This window comes from Pseudophryne corroboree, chromosome 2 (genome assembly GCF_028390025.1).
Source record: "Pseudophryne corroboree isolate aPseCor3 chromosome 2, aPseCor3.hap2, whole genome shotgun sequence".
In the NCBI taxonomy this organism is placed as follows: Eukaryota; Metazoa; Chordata; class Amphibia; order Anura; family Myobatrachidae; genus Pseudophryne; species Pseudophryne corroboree.
In genome coordinates, this window is record NC_086445.1 from 80,723,236 (window position 1) to 80,740,502 (window position 17,267).

At 46.2% G+C, this 17,267-nt stretch overlaps 1 protein-coding gene across 4 annotated transcripts in view; it reads right to left on the minus strand.

Annotated features, from left to right (window-relative positions):
* PIWIL4 (piwi like RNA-mediated gene silencing 4) overlaps positions 1-17,267 on the minus strand; it is a 733,536-nt gene that overhangs the window by 250,884 nt on the left and 465,385 nt on the right. For 2 of the 4 annotated variants that reach the window (XM_063951459.1, XM_063951458.1), the window contains exon 8: positions 4,019-4,099. The exons of the other annotated variants lie outside the window; for them this stretch is intronic. In XM_063951459.1, coding sequence (XP_063807529.1) covers positions 4,019-4,099 — 81 coding nt within the window. The remainder of the gene's footprint in view (positions 1-4,018; positions 4,100-17,267) is intronic. 4 annotated transcript variants of the gene reach the window in all.

Consider the following 17,267-nt stretch of genomic DNA (forward strand, 5'->3'; position numbering starts at 1 on the left):
TGCCCACTCACAGCATACAGAAAATAGAAATGGCCAGAACACATCTCTGCCCACTGCAGGGAGTGAGATGTTTCTTTTATGGCCTGAGGGCACTGAGACTCCCAATAATGGCTCAGGCAAGCCACCATAGTAGCATCATCTACCTGCCCTGGCATATGCCATATGGGTATGGGTCATAGGATCGACATGCGTTAGGTTGACAGTCATTAGGTCGACCACTATTGGTCGACAGTGACTAGGTCGACACGTGAAATAGGTCAACACAGTAATTAGGTCGACATGAAAAACGGTCGACATGAGTTGTTGTTTTTTTAACTTTTTTTGTGTTGTTATCATCATAAAGTGACCGGGAACCCCAATTAGTGCACCGTGTCACCTCGCATGGCGAGCAAAAGGTGCCTCGCTCCACTACCGCTGTGCTCGGAACATGTTACTATTCCCAATCGTAGTCCACGTGGATCATAAAGTATGAAAAAGTAAAAAAAAATTAAAGAAAAAAAAGTGAAAAAGGCCTGTCGACATTTTTCCATGTCGACCTATTGATCTTGTCGTCATAGTGACCATGTCAACCTAATGCATGTCGACCAATAGTGGTCGACCTAATGACTGTCGACCTAATGACCATATTCCTGCCATATTGATGGATGCTGCAATAAGTATGAGGAACGTTCCCTGACAATGACAGTGGAGAGCCTCCCCTCAAAACCAAACGCTGTTGGGTGTCATGGCAACCTTTCAGAAATTGACTATGAAGAGCCTTCATACCAACAGATGTGGATGTCCTCGTACCACACCAGGGAATAAAAACCTTGTAAACAATTAGGATGGAACATGAAAAGGAGACTAGGGGATTTGTTGGGGGAGTGCATGAACCTGGACTGTGCAGGATACAGGAGTAACAGCAAGCAGGGGATGCCCTCCAAGGTGGTGACAGTGTAGTAGAGATAAGATGACTCAGGTATAATCTTGAAGGCAATTCATGCCTATTAATAATTCAAACTCTGCACCTCTAGAATAATGATTGTCGGCATATGTGACTAAGCCTTGGAGAGAGATAAAGTGGAGCGAGATAAACTACCAACCAATCAACCCCTGTCATTTTTCAGATCCAGCCTGGGCCTCAGTGATAACCACTGATTGATGATGGTCAGCACATGTGACTTTATCTTGAATCGCTCCTGTGGGACCAGGGCCTCAGTGATAACCATCCGCTTCTAACCACATATAGCCGAGGTGTCCACTTTATCCTTGGATGAGCTCAGGGAAAGAGGGTGATAGAATCAGATGGAAGAAACAGGAACAAAGATAAGGTATACAGACATGAGGCTCACTTCAAAAATGGGGCCAGTATACCACCACCTTTTAAAGAGTCTTGCTCCTACTTTACATAGATATCTCTGCAGAAACCCATATGAGACTCTGCTGTCTGGGATTTCATAATATAGGACACAAGTTGTTTTTTTGTTTTTCTTTTTTAAATATACAAGGAAAAGAAACACATAACAAGTACAACCCATGGAATACAAACTTTAGTAAACTCAACTGAGCATCGACAAGAGAAATAAGTGAGTTTTATGATGATGATGATTTCATTAATCAGATTCTTCCAACTTGACATCATCGGGACCTCAGGAGGTTTCCTGCAAACAATAATAATTTACCATAAAGCGCCAACTGAACCAAAAGCCCACACACTAGCTCTGGGAACAGCCAGGACATCAGCTAAACCAGTCAGGCTGAGACAAGGCGAGGAGAAGCTGCCTAGCAGACGTGTCAAGCACATCTGCCGAATCGCAGCTACCTATGGGTTATTCGCAGCTACCTATGGGTTATAGGCATAGTATGACATCAGGTACACTGCAGGCAAAGTCTATTCTGTATTGCAATAGCAAAATATAATAAACTTGTTGGATGACGTTAAATCAAGTTTAATCTCGCATCAAAATAGCATAGACCAGCTACGAGACCTCAGTCAGGTGACCTATATCTTCCTACCACTGGCATACCTTTACAATACCGCTAGTTGTGATCCCGGACGTCACAATGCAGACGCCGGAATCCCGACTAGCAGTGAAATACCGCCGCCGTAATTCCGGTGCCACAGGCTTTTCTGCCTCTATGGGTGTCCACGACACCTATAGAGGGAGAATATAACCCATGGTCAGCGCATCGGTCCTCCGCCCGCAGCGGGCGCAGCAAGCACGCCAGGGGCTTTCTAGCGCTCGCCCTGCTGCCAGCATACCAATGGACGGGATCCCGCTGTCGGTATACTGACAGCCGGGATCTCGCCCACGGATTTTTAATACTGATCCCCTACCATTCATTCCTGTCCAATGTGACAAAATATGAATAAACTACAGCTGTGTCCTTATACACCTTGCCTCAATACGCCACGTAGTGGGAAATGCCTAGCGTGAGTGAGCTAACAGGTTCCGTGCAACTCCGTTAGCTCCTATTTTTGCCAAAATGCGTCTTATTCACATTGCTATGCGAATAGGACGTACACTAGAGGATTCTGCTGATTAAAATGATATGCAGCATGCCTATATTCTCTGTGCGCCTGTGGCTGTATCTGCATCATACGAATTGGTACGTTTCAATTTTTTCTAGGAAAACACTGTATCGTACCATTTTATATGCAGATACTATGGTCGCACACAGAATACAGGCATGTTGCATATCATTTTAATCAGCAAAATCTGCTTGTGCGTCCTAATCGTTGTTTTGGGAACAAGACGCATTTTAATGGAAAAAGTCGCTACCGACTAGCAAAACTAGGCGGGAGATAAAGTGAAGAGGTAAAGTACCACCCAACCAGCTCCTGTAAGTTTTCAAAAACAGGTGCAAATGTATTAAGCCTTAAAAAGTGATAAAGTGGAAACGAATAAAGAGTGATAAAGTACAAGCGAATGAATTCCTAAATGTCATGTCACAGGCTGGGCTTGGAAAATGACAGTTGGGAGCTGATTGGCTGGTACTTTATCACCGTGAAAAGTATCACTTTTCAAGGGTTAGTACATCTGGCCCACAGACAGTAATATGGCAGTTAGGAGCTGGTACTTTGGGGGTGATGTACTAAGCAATGGAGAGTGATCTCTTTATCTCTCTCCACTTTATCCTTCTCCAGTGTCTCGTACATCTGGCCCATTATCTCTCTCCAAGCTTTGATAAATCTCCCCCATAGTTTGCAGTGTGAATAGCTACATGATGAACATGTGGGAATTCCCAGTACTCTGGTGACTGATTCAGACTGAATGCAGGAACAGCATCTCACAGACACAACAGCCTGTGATGGCTCTGTGAATGCGAGAGGATCAGAGTACCAGTATATTCATAGCAGGAATCCCTTGATTTGTAGCAACAGCTACCATTAGAGTGGATAATGCATTTGCAATACAGGTTGAGTCTCCCTTATCCAAATTGCTTGGGACCAGAAGTATTTTGGATATCGGATTTTTCCGTAATTTGGAATAATTGCATACCATAATGGGATATCATGGTGATGGGAACTAAATCTAATATACAGAATGCATTTATGTTACATATACACCTTATACACACAGCCTGAAGGTCATTTTAGCCAATATTTTTTTATAACTTTGTGCATTGAACAAAGTGTGTCTACATTCACACAATTCCTTTATGTTTCATATACACCTTATACACACAGCCTGAAGGTCATTTAATACAATATTTTTAATAACTTTGCGTATTAAACAAAGTTTGTGTACATTGAGCCATCAAAAAACAAAGGTTTCACTATCTCACTCTCACTCAGAAAAGTCCGTATTTCGGAATATTTGGATATGGGATACTCAACCTGTAGTATGATTTTAAAATACATCATTATACTACAGTATACAACAAACATTTTCCGTTAAGGTGTATAATGGATCATTTTAATGAAAAAGCATTTTGTTCAGTAATGATTAGGTGGAAATGCTGCAAAGTCTGCATGGGGTAAACAGTTTCTATCTTATAGATAGTTGTATATATAATATAGTTATATATGTAATACTTGTGCTGAGGAATTTCCACGGGGTCCGAAGGACTGTAGTAATTGCGTCCCACCTGGTACATGTTGAGACATTTAAATACCCTAGGGAAGAAAAATACATATTTATCATTACAATATATTATTACAATTTGTCACAGAATAACAAGCAAAAAATAGGAATTTGATAGCTACTGGTAATTCCTTTTCTCATAGTCCGTAGGGGATACTGGGATGGATTAGTACCATGGGTTTAGATCGGGTCCATTGGAGCCTGGCACTTTAAGAAATGTTCAGTGTGTGCTGGCTCCTCCCCTCTATGCCCCTCCACCAGACTCAGTCTAGGAAAACTGTGCCCGAGGAGACGGACATACTTTGAGAGAAGAAAAACAGATAACAACTGCGGTGAGGTAACGAACCAACACACAACAGTAAGACAGGATAGCCGCGCTAACCAGAACAAAGGATAGCCACGCTAACCAAACCAAGAATAGCAACGCTAACTCGAACAGTAATAGGGACAGCAACAGCAGACCCAACCAAGAACTTACAACCAGGTAAGCAGGAAACACGAAGCACTGAGGCGGGCGCCCAATATCTCCTACAGACTACGAGAAAAGGAATTACCAGTAGGTATCAAATTCCTATTTTCTCTAATGTCCTAGGGCATAGGTTCTCAAACTCGGTCCTCAGGACTCTACACAGTGCATGTTTTGCAGGTCTCCTCACAGAATCGCAAGTGAAATAATTAGCTCCACCTGCGGACCTTTTAAAATGTCTCAGTGAGTAATTAATACACCTGTGCATTTGCTGTGTTACCTGCAAAACATGCACTGTGTGGGGTCCTGAGGACCGAGTTTGAGAACCACTGTCCTAGGGGATACTGGGATGGATTAGTACCATAGGGAAGTCCCAAAGCTCACAGAACGGGTGGGAGAGTGCTGAGACCACTGCAAAACCGCCTGACCAAACTGAAGGTCATCACTGGCCAAGGTATCGAACTTATAGAACTTTACCAATGTGTTCGAACCAGACCAAGTTGCAGAACGGCACAACTGCAAGGCCGAGATGCCACGGGCAGCCACCCAGGCAGAACCCACCAACCATGTGGAGTGGGCCTGAATAGAACTTGGCAGCGGCAATGCTGTCGAAGAGTAAGCCTGTTGGATAGTTAAGACGGATCCAACGAGCAATGGACTGCTTAGAGGCAGGACATCCAATCTTCGTAGCGTCGTAGGGGACAAAGAGCGAGTCCGTCTTTCTGTGACGAGCAGTCCTCTTGACGTAAATCCTCAAAGCCCGAACCACGTCCAAGGACTTTGGAGCAACCGATGTGTCAAACATTACCGGAACAACTATCGGTTGATTAATGTGAAAAGCAGATACTACTTTCGTCAAAAACTGTGGGCGAGTCCTGAGCTCCGCCCTATCCTCTTGAAATATCAAATAAGGGATCTTAAAGGATAAGGCCCCCAATTCCGACACTAGTATTGCAGAGGCCAAACCCAATAGCATGACAGTCTTTCAAGTAAGATATTTAAAGTCCACCCTGTGCAAGGGTTCAAACCAGTCCGATTGAAGAAAGTTGAGGACTACATTGAGATCCCACAGAGCCGTGGGAGGGACAAAAGGTGGTTGAATGCGAAGAACACCCTTCAAGAATCTCTGCACCTTCCAGAAGAACAGCAAGATGCCTCTGGAAGAATATGGAGGGCTGAAGTCTGAACTGTGATGGAGCCCAACCATAGGCCCATATCCACGCCTGCTTGAAGGAAGAGCAGAAAATGGGCACTTTGAAAATCCATAGTAGAATATTTTCTACCCTCACACCATGAAACATATCCAGATGCGGTGGTAATGCTTAGAAGTCACCACCTTCCGGGCTTGGACCATAGTTGTGATAACCCTGGAGGGAACGCCTTTCCTGGCTAGAATCCCCCTTTCAATCTCCAAGCCGTCAAACGAAGCCGCAATAAGTCTGGATAGACGAATGGGCCTTGTTGAAGAAGATCTTTGGGTAGCGTTAGAAGCCAGGGCTCCTCCAGAGACATGGTTAGGAGGTTCGCATACCAGGCCCGTCGATGCCAATCCGGGGCAATTAGAATTGCCTGAATGTTTTCCCTTTTGAGTCTTTTTAGAACTCTGGGAATGAGAGGGATTGGAGGAAACAGGTATACAAACTGGTAAGTGCATGGTTACGTCAGAGCGTCCACCGCATCCGCCTGCGGATCCCTCATCCTGGAACAGTAGCGACGCAGCTTCTTGCTGAGACGAGAAGCCATTAGGTCTGTCTGCGGACAGCCCCACCGGTGAAATAGCTGTTGAAACCCATGAGGGTGAAGGCCCCATTTCCCCCGGACGGAGGTCGTGCCTGCTGAGCAAGTCCGCTTCCCAGTTGTCCACTCCTGGAATGAATATTGCTGAGATGGCCCTTGTGTTGTTTTCCACCCAGAGGAGTATCATTGACTCCTCTTGCATTGTGGCCCTGCTTCTTGTTCCTCCCTCTCGGGTTATGTATGCCCCCGCCGTGGCATTGTACGACTGTACATGTATGGCCTGATTTCGGCGAAAATAGGAGGCCTGCAGAAGAGTACTGTAAATTGCCCTGAGATCCAGAACGTTTATCGGGAGCGAGGATTCCTGACTCGACCACATTCCCTGAAACTGAGACCCTTGGGTCACTGTCCCCCAGCCCCGGAGGCTGGCATACGTTGTCAGCAGAGTCCAAGACTGGGCACTGAAACTCCGACCCTCCACAAGGTGAGAGACTTGTAGCCACAATAACAGAGTGATCCGTGCTTTCGGCGACAGAGCTATACTCTGGTGAATGTGCAGGTTGAGACCCAGACCACTTGTCCAGCAGATCCCGTTGGAATGGATGGGCATGGAATCTGTCGTACTGTGTTGCCTCGTAGGAGGCCACCATCTTTCCCAGTAGGCGGATGCAAAGGTGAACGGAGACCTTGCGGGGTCTGAGTACCGAGCGGACCATAACCTGGATAGTCAATGCCTTGTCCATAGGGAGGAATACGTTCTGAGACACCGTGTCCAGTATCATTCCCAGGAACTGAATTCTCTGTGACGGTTCCAGGTGAGACTTCTGGAAATTTAGGATCCACACATGTTCCATAAGAAGGCGAGTAGCCAAGTCGATGCTATTCAGCAGACTCTCCCTGGACACCGCCTTTATCAGGAGATCGTCTAAGTAGGGGACTATATTGACTCCCATCATGCGGAGTTGCAGCATCATCTCCACCATGACTTTTGTGAATACCCTTGGAGCTGTGGAAAGACCAAAGGGTAAGGCCTAAAACTGGAAGTGCTGGCCCAGTATAGCGAATCTGAGATAAGCCTGATGAGGGCGCCATATCGGGATGTGTAGACAGGTATCCTTGATATCCAGGAATACCAGGAACTCCCCTTCTTCCAGACCTGAGACCACAACCCTTAGAGATTCCATCTTGAACCTGAACACCCGAAGATACAGGTTCAGAGATTTGAGGTTCGAGATCGGCCGTACCGAACCGTCCAGATTCGGTACCACAAATAGACTTGAATAAAATCCCCTGTTGTGCAACAGAGGAGGTACCGTAACAATAACTTTTGTTTGTAGTAGATTTGAATGGCGTCCTGCAGGGTGACTCTTGCTACAGGTGAAGCTGGTAAGACTGACCTGAAGAATCTGTGAGGAGGGAGTGCTTGGAATTCCAACCGGTAACCCTGGTATATGAGGTCCCTCATCCAAGGGTCCTGGCAGGATTCTGCCCACACATGGGCGAAGTGTTGAAGCCGAGCACCCACTTGAACGGCCATCACGCGGAAGACTTAATGGATGAGGATCCGGAGGCCTGGTTCAGAGACCCAGCAGCCGCTGGTTTACGGGGTTTACCTCTGTTTTCTCTAGCTGCATTTGAGGCAAGCCTGGATCTGCCTCTAAATCTGGCCACACGAAAGGACTGCAGAGAAGGCCCAGGAAAGGGACGTCTAGCCGGAGGTGCAGCAGACGGCAGATAGGTAGACTTACCCGCCGTTGCTTGAGAAATCCACTTGTTCAGTTCTTCCCCAAACAAGGCCTCACTTGTAAAGGGAAGATTTTCCACGCCCTTCTTGGAATCAGCATCCGCTGACCATTGTCGCAACAAATGAGCTCCGCGAGCCGAAACTGCAATCGCGGTGGCACGGGCATTGATGAGGCCTATTTCTTTGATCGCCTCACTCATGAAATTTGCAGCATCCTAGATAGGATGCAGTGGAGTGAGGATCTCATACTGAGATAGAGAATCAAACCCCACTATTATATTAATAGGCCATTTCACCATGGCCCTCGTAATCCAACCGCAAGCAATGGTGGGCCTCTGCGCCACGCCCACTGCGGTATAAACTGATTTGAGTGTAGTCTCAATTTTACGGTCATCTGGGTCTTTGAAAGAGACAGCACCAGGTACAGACAGTACAACCTTACATGACAGCCTGGACACTGATGTATTCACACACGGGGGTGGGGGGTTCTCCCATACCTTCCTATTCTCCGGTGGGAAAGGGAAAGAATTTAGCAACCGTTTAGGGGGTTTGAAATTTTTTGTCAGGATTGACCCACGTCTCTTGAGTTTAATGCCTTGGAGACAGGGAAGGTGGAGGAAGATTTTGGTTTCACATTAAAAAACAACTCTCTCTCAGGTTCTCTCTCCATATCCAGTATGTTGAGGACTTCCCTAATAGAATACATTAGGGCCTCCACACCCTGAGACAAAGTATTGTCACCCTCCATGTCCACCTCCCCTTCATCCAGATCTGGCATGTCATTATCAGTCAGACTGGAGTACATGTGGGAGTATGCGTTTATGAGAGGCCAGCAAGAGGGGCTGAGGAGCCTGCCTGTGGTCAGCAGCCTTGATCAAAAAATCATCCACAGATTTCTTAAGGGTCTGCCTTTCTTGCCTGGCAGTAGCAAACTTTGTATTAATATTAGTAATCATTCATTTAAATGATTCCAACCACTCTGGCTCCTGTACACTACTATCCTGTGAGGGGAGAGAACACGGAGTACATAGGAGAGATCCCCCCGGTGAAGGGGAAAACTTTTTGCGGCAGGAGGTACACACAGCCTTCTTGCCAGACATTCTGACACAGTGCAATCACACACAGTATTTGAGAAACAACTCAGTGCAGTGAAATAACACAAAACAGTGAAAAAATAAGATTTTACTTACCGGTAAATCTATTTCTCGTAGTCCGTAGAGGATGCTGGGGACTCCGTAAGGACCATGGGGATAGACGGGCTCTGCAGGAGACATGGGCACTTTAAGAAAGAATTTAGTTCCTGGTGTGCACTGGCTCCTCCCTCTATGCCCCTCCTCCAGACCTCAGTTAGAGAAACTGTGCCCAGAGGAGACTGACAGTACAAGGAAAGGATTTTGGTAATCCAGGGCAAGATTCATACCAGCCACACCGTATAACTTGTGATAACAACCCAGTTAACAGTATGACAATAACATAGCATCAGTTCACGCCCGATGCAACAATAACGTAACCCTTATTGAAGCAATAACTATATACAAGTATTGCAGAAGAAGTCCGCACTTGGGACGGGGGCCCAGCATCCTCTACGGACTACGAGAAAAAGATTTACCGGTAAGTAAAATCTTATTTTCTCTAACATCCTAGAGGATGCTGGGGACTCCGTAAGGACAATGGGGATTATACCAAAGCTCCCAAACGGGCGGGAGAGTGCGGATGACTCTGCAGCACCGATTGAGCAAACATGAGGTCCTCCTCAGCCAGGGTATCAAATTTATAGAATTTTGCAAAGGTGTTTGAACCCGACCAAGTAGCAGCTCGACACAGCTGTAGTGCCGAGACCCCTCGGGCAGCCGCCCAAGAAGAGCCCACTTTCCTAGTGGAATGGGCCTTGACCGATAGAGGTAACGGCAATCCTGCCGTAGAATGCGCCTGCTGAATCGTGTTACAGATCCAGCGAGCAATAGTCTGCTTTGAAGCAGGGCCGCCAAGCTTGTTGGCTGCTTACAGAACAAACAGTGCTTCTGTTTTCCGGACTCTATCCGTCCTGGCTACATAAATTTTCAAAGCCCTGACCACATCAAGGGACTCGGAATCCTCTAAGTCCCGTGTAGCCACAGGCACCACAACAGGTTGGTTCATATGAAAGGATGAAACCACTTTTGGCAGGAACTGACGACGTGTCCGCAATTCCGCTCTATCCATATGGAAAACCAGATAGGGGCTTTTATGTGATAAAGTCGCTAAGTCCGACACTCGCCTAGCCGAAGCCACCTTCCACGTGAGATATTTCAACTCCACCGTTCTAAGTGGTTCAAACCAGTGTAACTTTAGGAAGCTCAACACCACATTAAGGTCCCAAGGCGCCACCGGAGGCACAAAAGGAGTCTGAATATGCAGTACTCCCTTTACAAAGGTCTGAACTTCTGGGAGAGAAGCCAATTCTTTTTGAAAGAAAATGGATAGGGCCGAAATCTGGACTTTAATGGAGCCCAATTTAAGGCCCAAATCCACTCCAGTTTGTAGGAAGTGAAGGAAACGTCCCTGATGGAATTCTTCCGTAGGAGCATTCCTGGCCTCACACCAAGAAACATACTTTCGCCATATACGGTGATAATGTTTTGCTGTTACTTCCTTCCTAGCCTTTATCAGCGTAGGGATAACCTCAGCCGGAATGCCTTTTTCTGCTAGGATGCGGCGTTCAACCGCCATGCCGTCAAACGCAGCCGTGGTAAGTCTTGGAACAGACAGGGTCCCTGTTGCAACAGATCCTGTCTTAGAGGAAGAGGCCACGGATCTTCTGTGAGCATTTCCTGCAGATCTGGATACCAGGTCCGTCGTGGCCAATCTGGAACAACGAGGATTGTTCTCACTCCTTTTCTTCTTACTACTCTCAACACCTTGGGTATGAGAGGAAGAGGAAATACATAGACTGACCGGAACACCCACGGTGTCACTAGGGCGTCTACCGCTACTGCCTGAGGGTCGCTGGACCTGGCGCAATACCTCTGTAGCTTTTTGTTGAGGCGGGACGCCATCATGGCTATCTGTGGCAGTTCCCACCGACTCACAATCTGTGCGAAGACTTCTGGATGAAGTCCCCACTCTCCCAGGTGTAGGTCGTATCTGCTGAGGAAGTCTGCTTCCCAGTTGTCTACTCCCGGAATGAACACTGCTGACAGTGCGCTTACATGATTCTCCGCCCAGCGAAGAATCCTGGTGGCTTCCGCCATTGCCACTCTGCTCCTTGTGCCGCCTTAGCGGTTTACATGAGCCACTGCGGTGATGTTGTCTGACTGGATCAGAACTGGTTGGTCGCGAAGTAAGGTCTCCGCTTGATGCAGGGCGTTGTATATGGCCCTTAGTTCCAGGATGTTGATGTGCAGACAAGATTCTTGACTTGACCAAAGACCCTGGAAATTTCTTCCCTGTGTGACTGCTCCCCAACCTCGGAGGCTTGCGTCCGTGGTCACCAGGTTCCAATCCTGAATGCCGAATCTGCGGCCCTCGAGAAGGTGAGGACTCTGTAGCCACCACAGGAGTGACACCCTGGCCCTGGGGGACAGGGTGATCAACCGATGCATCTGTAGATGTGATCCGGACCACTTGTCCAGCAGATCCCATTGGAAAGTCCTTGCATGGAACCTGCCAAAGGGAATGGCCTCGTATGATGCCACCATCTTTCCCAGGACTCGAGTGCAATGATGCACTGACACCTGTCTTGATTTCAAAAGGTTCCTGACCAGAGTCATAAGTTCCTGGGCTTTTTCTATCGGAAGATAAACCCTTTTCTGGGTCGTGTCCAGAATCATGCCCAAGAAAGGCAGACGAGTCGTAGGAACCAACTACGACTTTGGAATATTGAGAATCCAGCCGTGTTGTTGTAACACTTTCAGTGAAAGAGATACGCTGTTCAGCAACTGCTCTCTTGATCTCGCTTTTATGAGGAGATCGTCCAAGTACGGCATAATTGTGACACCCTGCTTGCGCAGGAGCACCATCATTTCCGCCATTACCTTGGTGAAAATCCTCGGGGCCGTTGAGAGACCCAACGGCAACGTCTGAAATTGTTAATGACAGTCCTGTACCGCAAATCTTAGGTACGCCTGATGAGGTGGATAAATGGGGACATGAAGGTACGCATCCTTTATGTCCAGTGACACCATAAAATCCCCCCCTTCCAGGCTTGCGATGGCCGCTCTTAGCGATTCCATCTTGAACTTGAACCTTTTAAAGTATAGGTTCAGAGATTTTAAATTCAATATGGGTCTGACCGAACCGTCTGGTTTCGGAACCACAAACATGGTCGAATAATAACCCCTTCCCTATTGAAGGAGGGGAACCTCGACCACCACCTGCTGAAGATACAATTTTTGTATTGCATTTAACACTATCTCCTTCTCTAGGGGGGAAGACGGTAGGGCCGATTTGAAATACCGGTGAGGAGGCACCTCTTCGAATTCCAGCTTGTAACCCTGAGACACAATTTCTATTGCCCAGGGATCCACCTGGGAGTGAACCCACATGTGGCTGAAATTCCGAAGACGCGCCCCCACTGGCCCCGACTCCGCCTGTGGAGCCCCAGCGTCATGCGGTGGATTTTGCAGAGGCCGGGGAGGACTTCTGTTCCTGGGAACTAGCTGTGTTGTGCAGCTTCTTACCTCTGCCCCTACCTCTGGCAAGAAAGGACGCACCTCGAACTTTCTTGTTTCTTTGTGAATGAAAGGACTGTATTTGATAATGCGGTGCTCTCTTAGGCTGTGAGGGAACATAAGGCAAAAAATTTGACTTTCCAGCTGTAGCTGTGAAGACCAGGTCCGAGAGACCTTCTCCGAACAATTCCTCACCCCTGTAAGGTAAAACCTCCATATGCCTTTTTGAGTCGGCATCACCTGTCCATTGCAGAGTCCACAGGACCCTTCTGGCAGAAATCGACATAGCGTTTATTCTAGAACCCAGTAGACTAATGTCTCTTTGAGCATCTCTCATATAAAGGACAGCGTCTTTAATATGCCCCAGGGTCAATAAAACAGTATCCTTATCTAGGGTATCAATCTCCTCTGATAAGGTATCTGTCCATCGCGCTACCGCACTACAGACCCAGGCCGACGCGATTGCTGGTCTGAGTAAGGTACCTGAATGTGTATAAATGGACTTCAGGGTACCCTCCTGTTTGCGATCAGCAGCATCCTTGAGGGTAGCCGTATCCTGGGACGGCAGGGCTACCTTTTTGGATAAGCGTGTTAAAGCTTTGTCCACCCTAGGGGAGGATTCCCATCGTAACCTGTCCGTTGGCGGGAAAGGATACGCCATAAGAATCCGTTTGGAAATCTGCAGTTTTTTATCTGGAGATTCCCAAGCTTTTTCACATAACTCATTCAGTTCGTGTGAGGGGGGAAAAGTTACCTCAGGTTTCTTTCCCTTATACATATACACCCTCGTGTCAGGGACAGGGGTTTCCTCTGTGATGTGCAAAACATCCTTTATCGCTATAATCATATATCGAAGGGATTTAGCCAATTTTGGCTGTAACTTTGCATCATCATTGTAATCGACACTGGAGTCAGAATCCATGTCGGTATCTGTGTCAACAATTTGGGATAGTGGGCGCTTATGAGACCCTGACGGTCCCTGCGACATAGGATCAGGCACGGGTTGAGACCCTGACCGTCCCAATGCATCAGCCTTGTCTAATCTTTTATGCAAGGAATTAACATTATCATTTAAAACCTTCCACATATCCATCCAATCAGGTGTCAGCGCCGTCGGCGGAGACACCACATTCATTTGCTCCCGCTCCTCTCCCACATAGCCTTCCTCCTCAGACATGTCGACACAAGCGTACCGACACACCACACTGACAATAACAAATTCCCTTGTCGTATAAACAACCCTTTATGAAGCTAAGAACACTGTACGCTGTTTGCTTAAGAAATACCGTATGGGTACGCTATCTGCGTAACGATCGCTAAGCCGTAGGCGAGACGCTCAAGCGTCACGTTCGCTCACGGCCCAGTGATCACAGGACACGTTATTGGTTATGTCTAGGGGAATGATTCGCTGTAGCGTAGCCTACGCTCGAGACCACGAGGAGGTCACCAGCGATGCAGACGCTCACAACACTATACCTTTATGTTAAAACCTTATACCAATGAAATACACTGAATACCTTAATGTGAGTACAGGGTGTAAGTGCAACCTTGTGTAACCTGACTAACTACAAAGCTGCTTGAGCGTCACCGACGCTCAAGTGAACACTTAACACTATAGAAAATACACAGATACTGGTTTAGGTTCCAAAGCCTATTAACTATGTATTATAACTAATATACTTGCAAAAAGGAATCACAGTACAAATGATACACTACAGTATAACATAAACCACCTAACCAGATAACTATACAGGAAACACACTACAATACAATACAGTTAAGTTTAAGGAGAAATAAGAGAAGATGAGAAGACAAGAGAGAGAGAGAGATTTGAGAGAGATTGGCTCACAATAACATTAAAAGACAATATGGTTGCAGCGAAGCTTACACATGTGAGGAACAATCGCTGCGCAGTTAATCAATGCTGAGAATCTTTGTTTAGAAAGTACTTGAGCTTACCCATGCTGCCTGTCCCTATATACACAACACCCAGCTACACAATCGTCCCTACAATGCCGCATGGGGCAGAAGCTAGACTCCATTTTATTCCAAAATGTCCAAGCCTCAAAACAATGCATATGTTCTGATTTTACAATTCCAAACAATCTAAATCACCTTTCACAATGTAATCCAACTTCCTAGAACCATCTCATAATTTCACATCCCAAACAACTTCAGTATCTCTATAACCAGAGCATATGAGTTATCACAAGACCAGACCACCAGGTACTCACAAGTATCAGCCTGCCATTGCTACCAGCACATATTCAAAAGTACTGCATGGTGGTATTTATGATTAACAAGATCCCAGCTACCATCACAGATTCCACAGGGCACCAACACTAACACTCAACAATCATCACAGCCAAGTTACAATATCCTATTTAAACCAGAAAGCAATATGTCTATATTTCCTTCTATAGCCATGTGATTCTATACTTAGCCTTTGGGAAGGAATTCTGTCCTGGGGATGTAGCCGCCATGCTGCTTGATGCTAGCTTAGTTCTGAGTGAGAGAGTCAGCCCTGTGATCTCCAGTGGGTATATCATACCTGCATTCCAGCTGTGGGGGTGTGTCAACCACAGGAAGTGTGTGTCCCTCCCAGCATGTGAGCCAGCTGCATCAGTGGCCTTGGTTATGTAACACAATGGGTGATGACCAACACATTCCTGTCTAGTGAGAAGCTATTGTTTGGCGAATACAAAACAGAATCCTGTCTGGGTTTTGTTCTATATTCATGATGTCCACTTTCAGTTGAGACAATGACATCTCAGCCCTCATTCTCCTGTATACAAATCCAGCCCCATTTGTAAACACAGGTGTTGGCCCTCCTTATTGAGTCTCAAAAGCTCAGTGTAATTAAAGGCTATTGTACTCCGTCTGCGGGAAAGATACTGATTTGGAGTACAATTGATCTTCAATTACTATTCCTGTGTTTACCTTATGCATGTGTAGATATGAGGCCCTCTTAACATGCAAACTATTGTTTGGGGGATCTCTGAGGTCAAAGAGACATTTGAGACCTACTGATGCCTGTCTCCAACTGTTCAGATGCATGACTAAGTAAGAACAAATAATAATAAATAAATGGACATAACTTCTTATGTCCATAACTATTCGCACGAGCAATTAATACGCTCCAAACCAACACCGGAATATTGCTAATTAAATACTCTTCCGATGGGTACCAAACACTGCTGTATGATTCCTGTTAGACCCTTCGTACGATGCAAAGAGGGATTCCTCAGCTCAGGGACATTCTATTTTAACCAAACTTTCAGAATCTATCAAAGGGACCATGATCTATAAACTACATTAATTGTGAACATATGTAACGTATGAATCGCACGCTATGACTACATAAACTCTACCGTAAATACGCATACCGTGCGCCTGCGGGTGCCCGCGGCTGTGAGTATGTGTACGTACGGGAGAGCGTACGCCTGCGCAGCGCGGACATGAATGAGGTGCAAATATGGCAACGTGCATAGAGACATTTTTCTGACTTCGACAGTCCACCCTTTGGCAGTCAATAATAACTGCCACAAAACGTTTAAGGAGAAAAATGTAAGTCAGGGGTTAATTGATTTCCATGGTGGGGTAAGGAAGAAGAGAGGAGTAGGTGTGAAAAGGGTATGACCTAGTGAGAGAGTAGAAGCATGTGTGTATGAGTCCATGTTTGGAGGGTCATGTATCATCGTGCCGTACGTGTGGTAAATCAAGCTTCGAGGTATTGCGAAGTATACATTTGAATTCCTTCTTATCCTGTGGTACAGGTCTGTGGATGGGCTGTCAAACTCTACCGAGCTCATTTCGGCTGTGGTTGTAACAAAATGGGGATGCACATTTTAGTTGATGATACATGAATGGGGGAGGTATGTGGTTGCTGCTATCTGTGCCTGTATTCCCTATCGTCTATGTGTGTCGTTACCTGAGGGTTGTAGAGATGAAGATAAAGAACACTTACGAAAAATGCAATGATATTCTATGTCAGGGAAATGTACATCTGTTGTTGAAGTTGTGTTCGGTATCTGTTGAGAGTCGTCTTCTTTGCGCTGTATTGCTCCTTGGGCATGAGCAAATAGCTTTGTCTGAGCCATCAGATTTACAAAAATGTTGGGCTAGCGTAAGTTTAAAAATACTAGGGAAACTGGGGATCCATGGCAAAGTTCATCAAGTGTCCATATTTAAAGTTGTCAAATCTTCTTCTTTGGTGCTTGTCTGTTGTCTGTATAGCGTCTCGTCAACTTCCACGTCCAAGGGGGTCTTTGCATCTTGGAGAAAAGCAGAAAAACAGGTGAAAGAAACGGACCGTATAATCGCATTTTCATCACATTCTGGTTTCTATCATTGGGTCATAAATCAAATCCAGGTTAATTACAGTTTCCTCGCTCCTCAAGCTCATCACTTTTGTACTTTGCTTGCACCTCATTAAAGCCTGCCCGCATCTAAATATCAATCCAATTGATATAACGACACCCAAGATACATAGTAGAAACTTTCCAACATCCTTTATGACTCCTTGAGCCCATTCTCCCAAACCGGAGAACCAATTTCGCGGGTTCAACCATGACACCCAACTAGTCAGCTCATTACCTACAGCA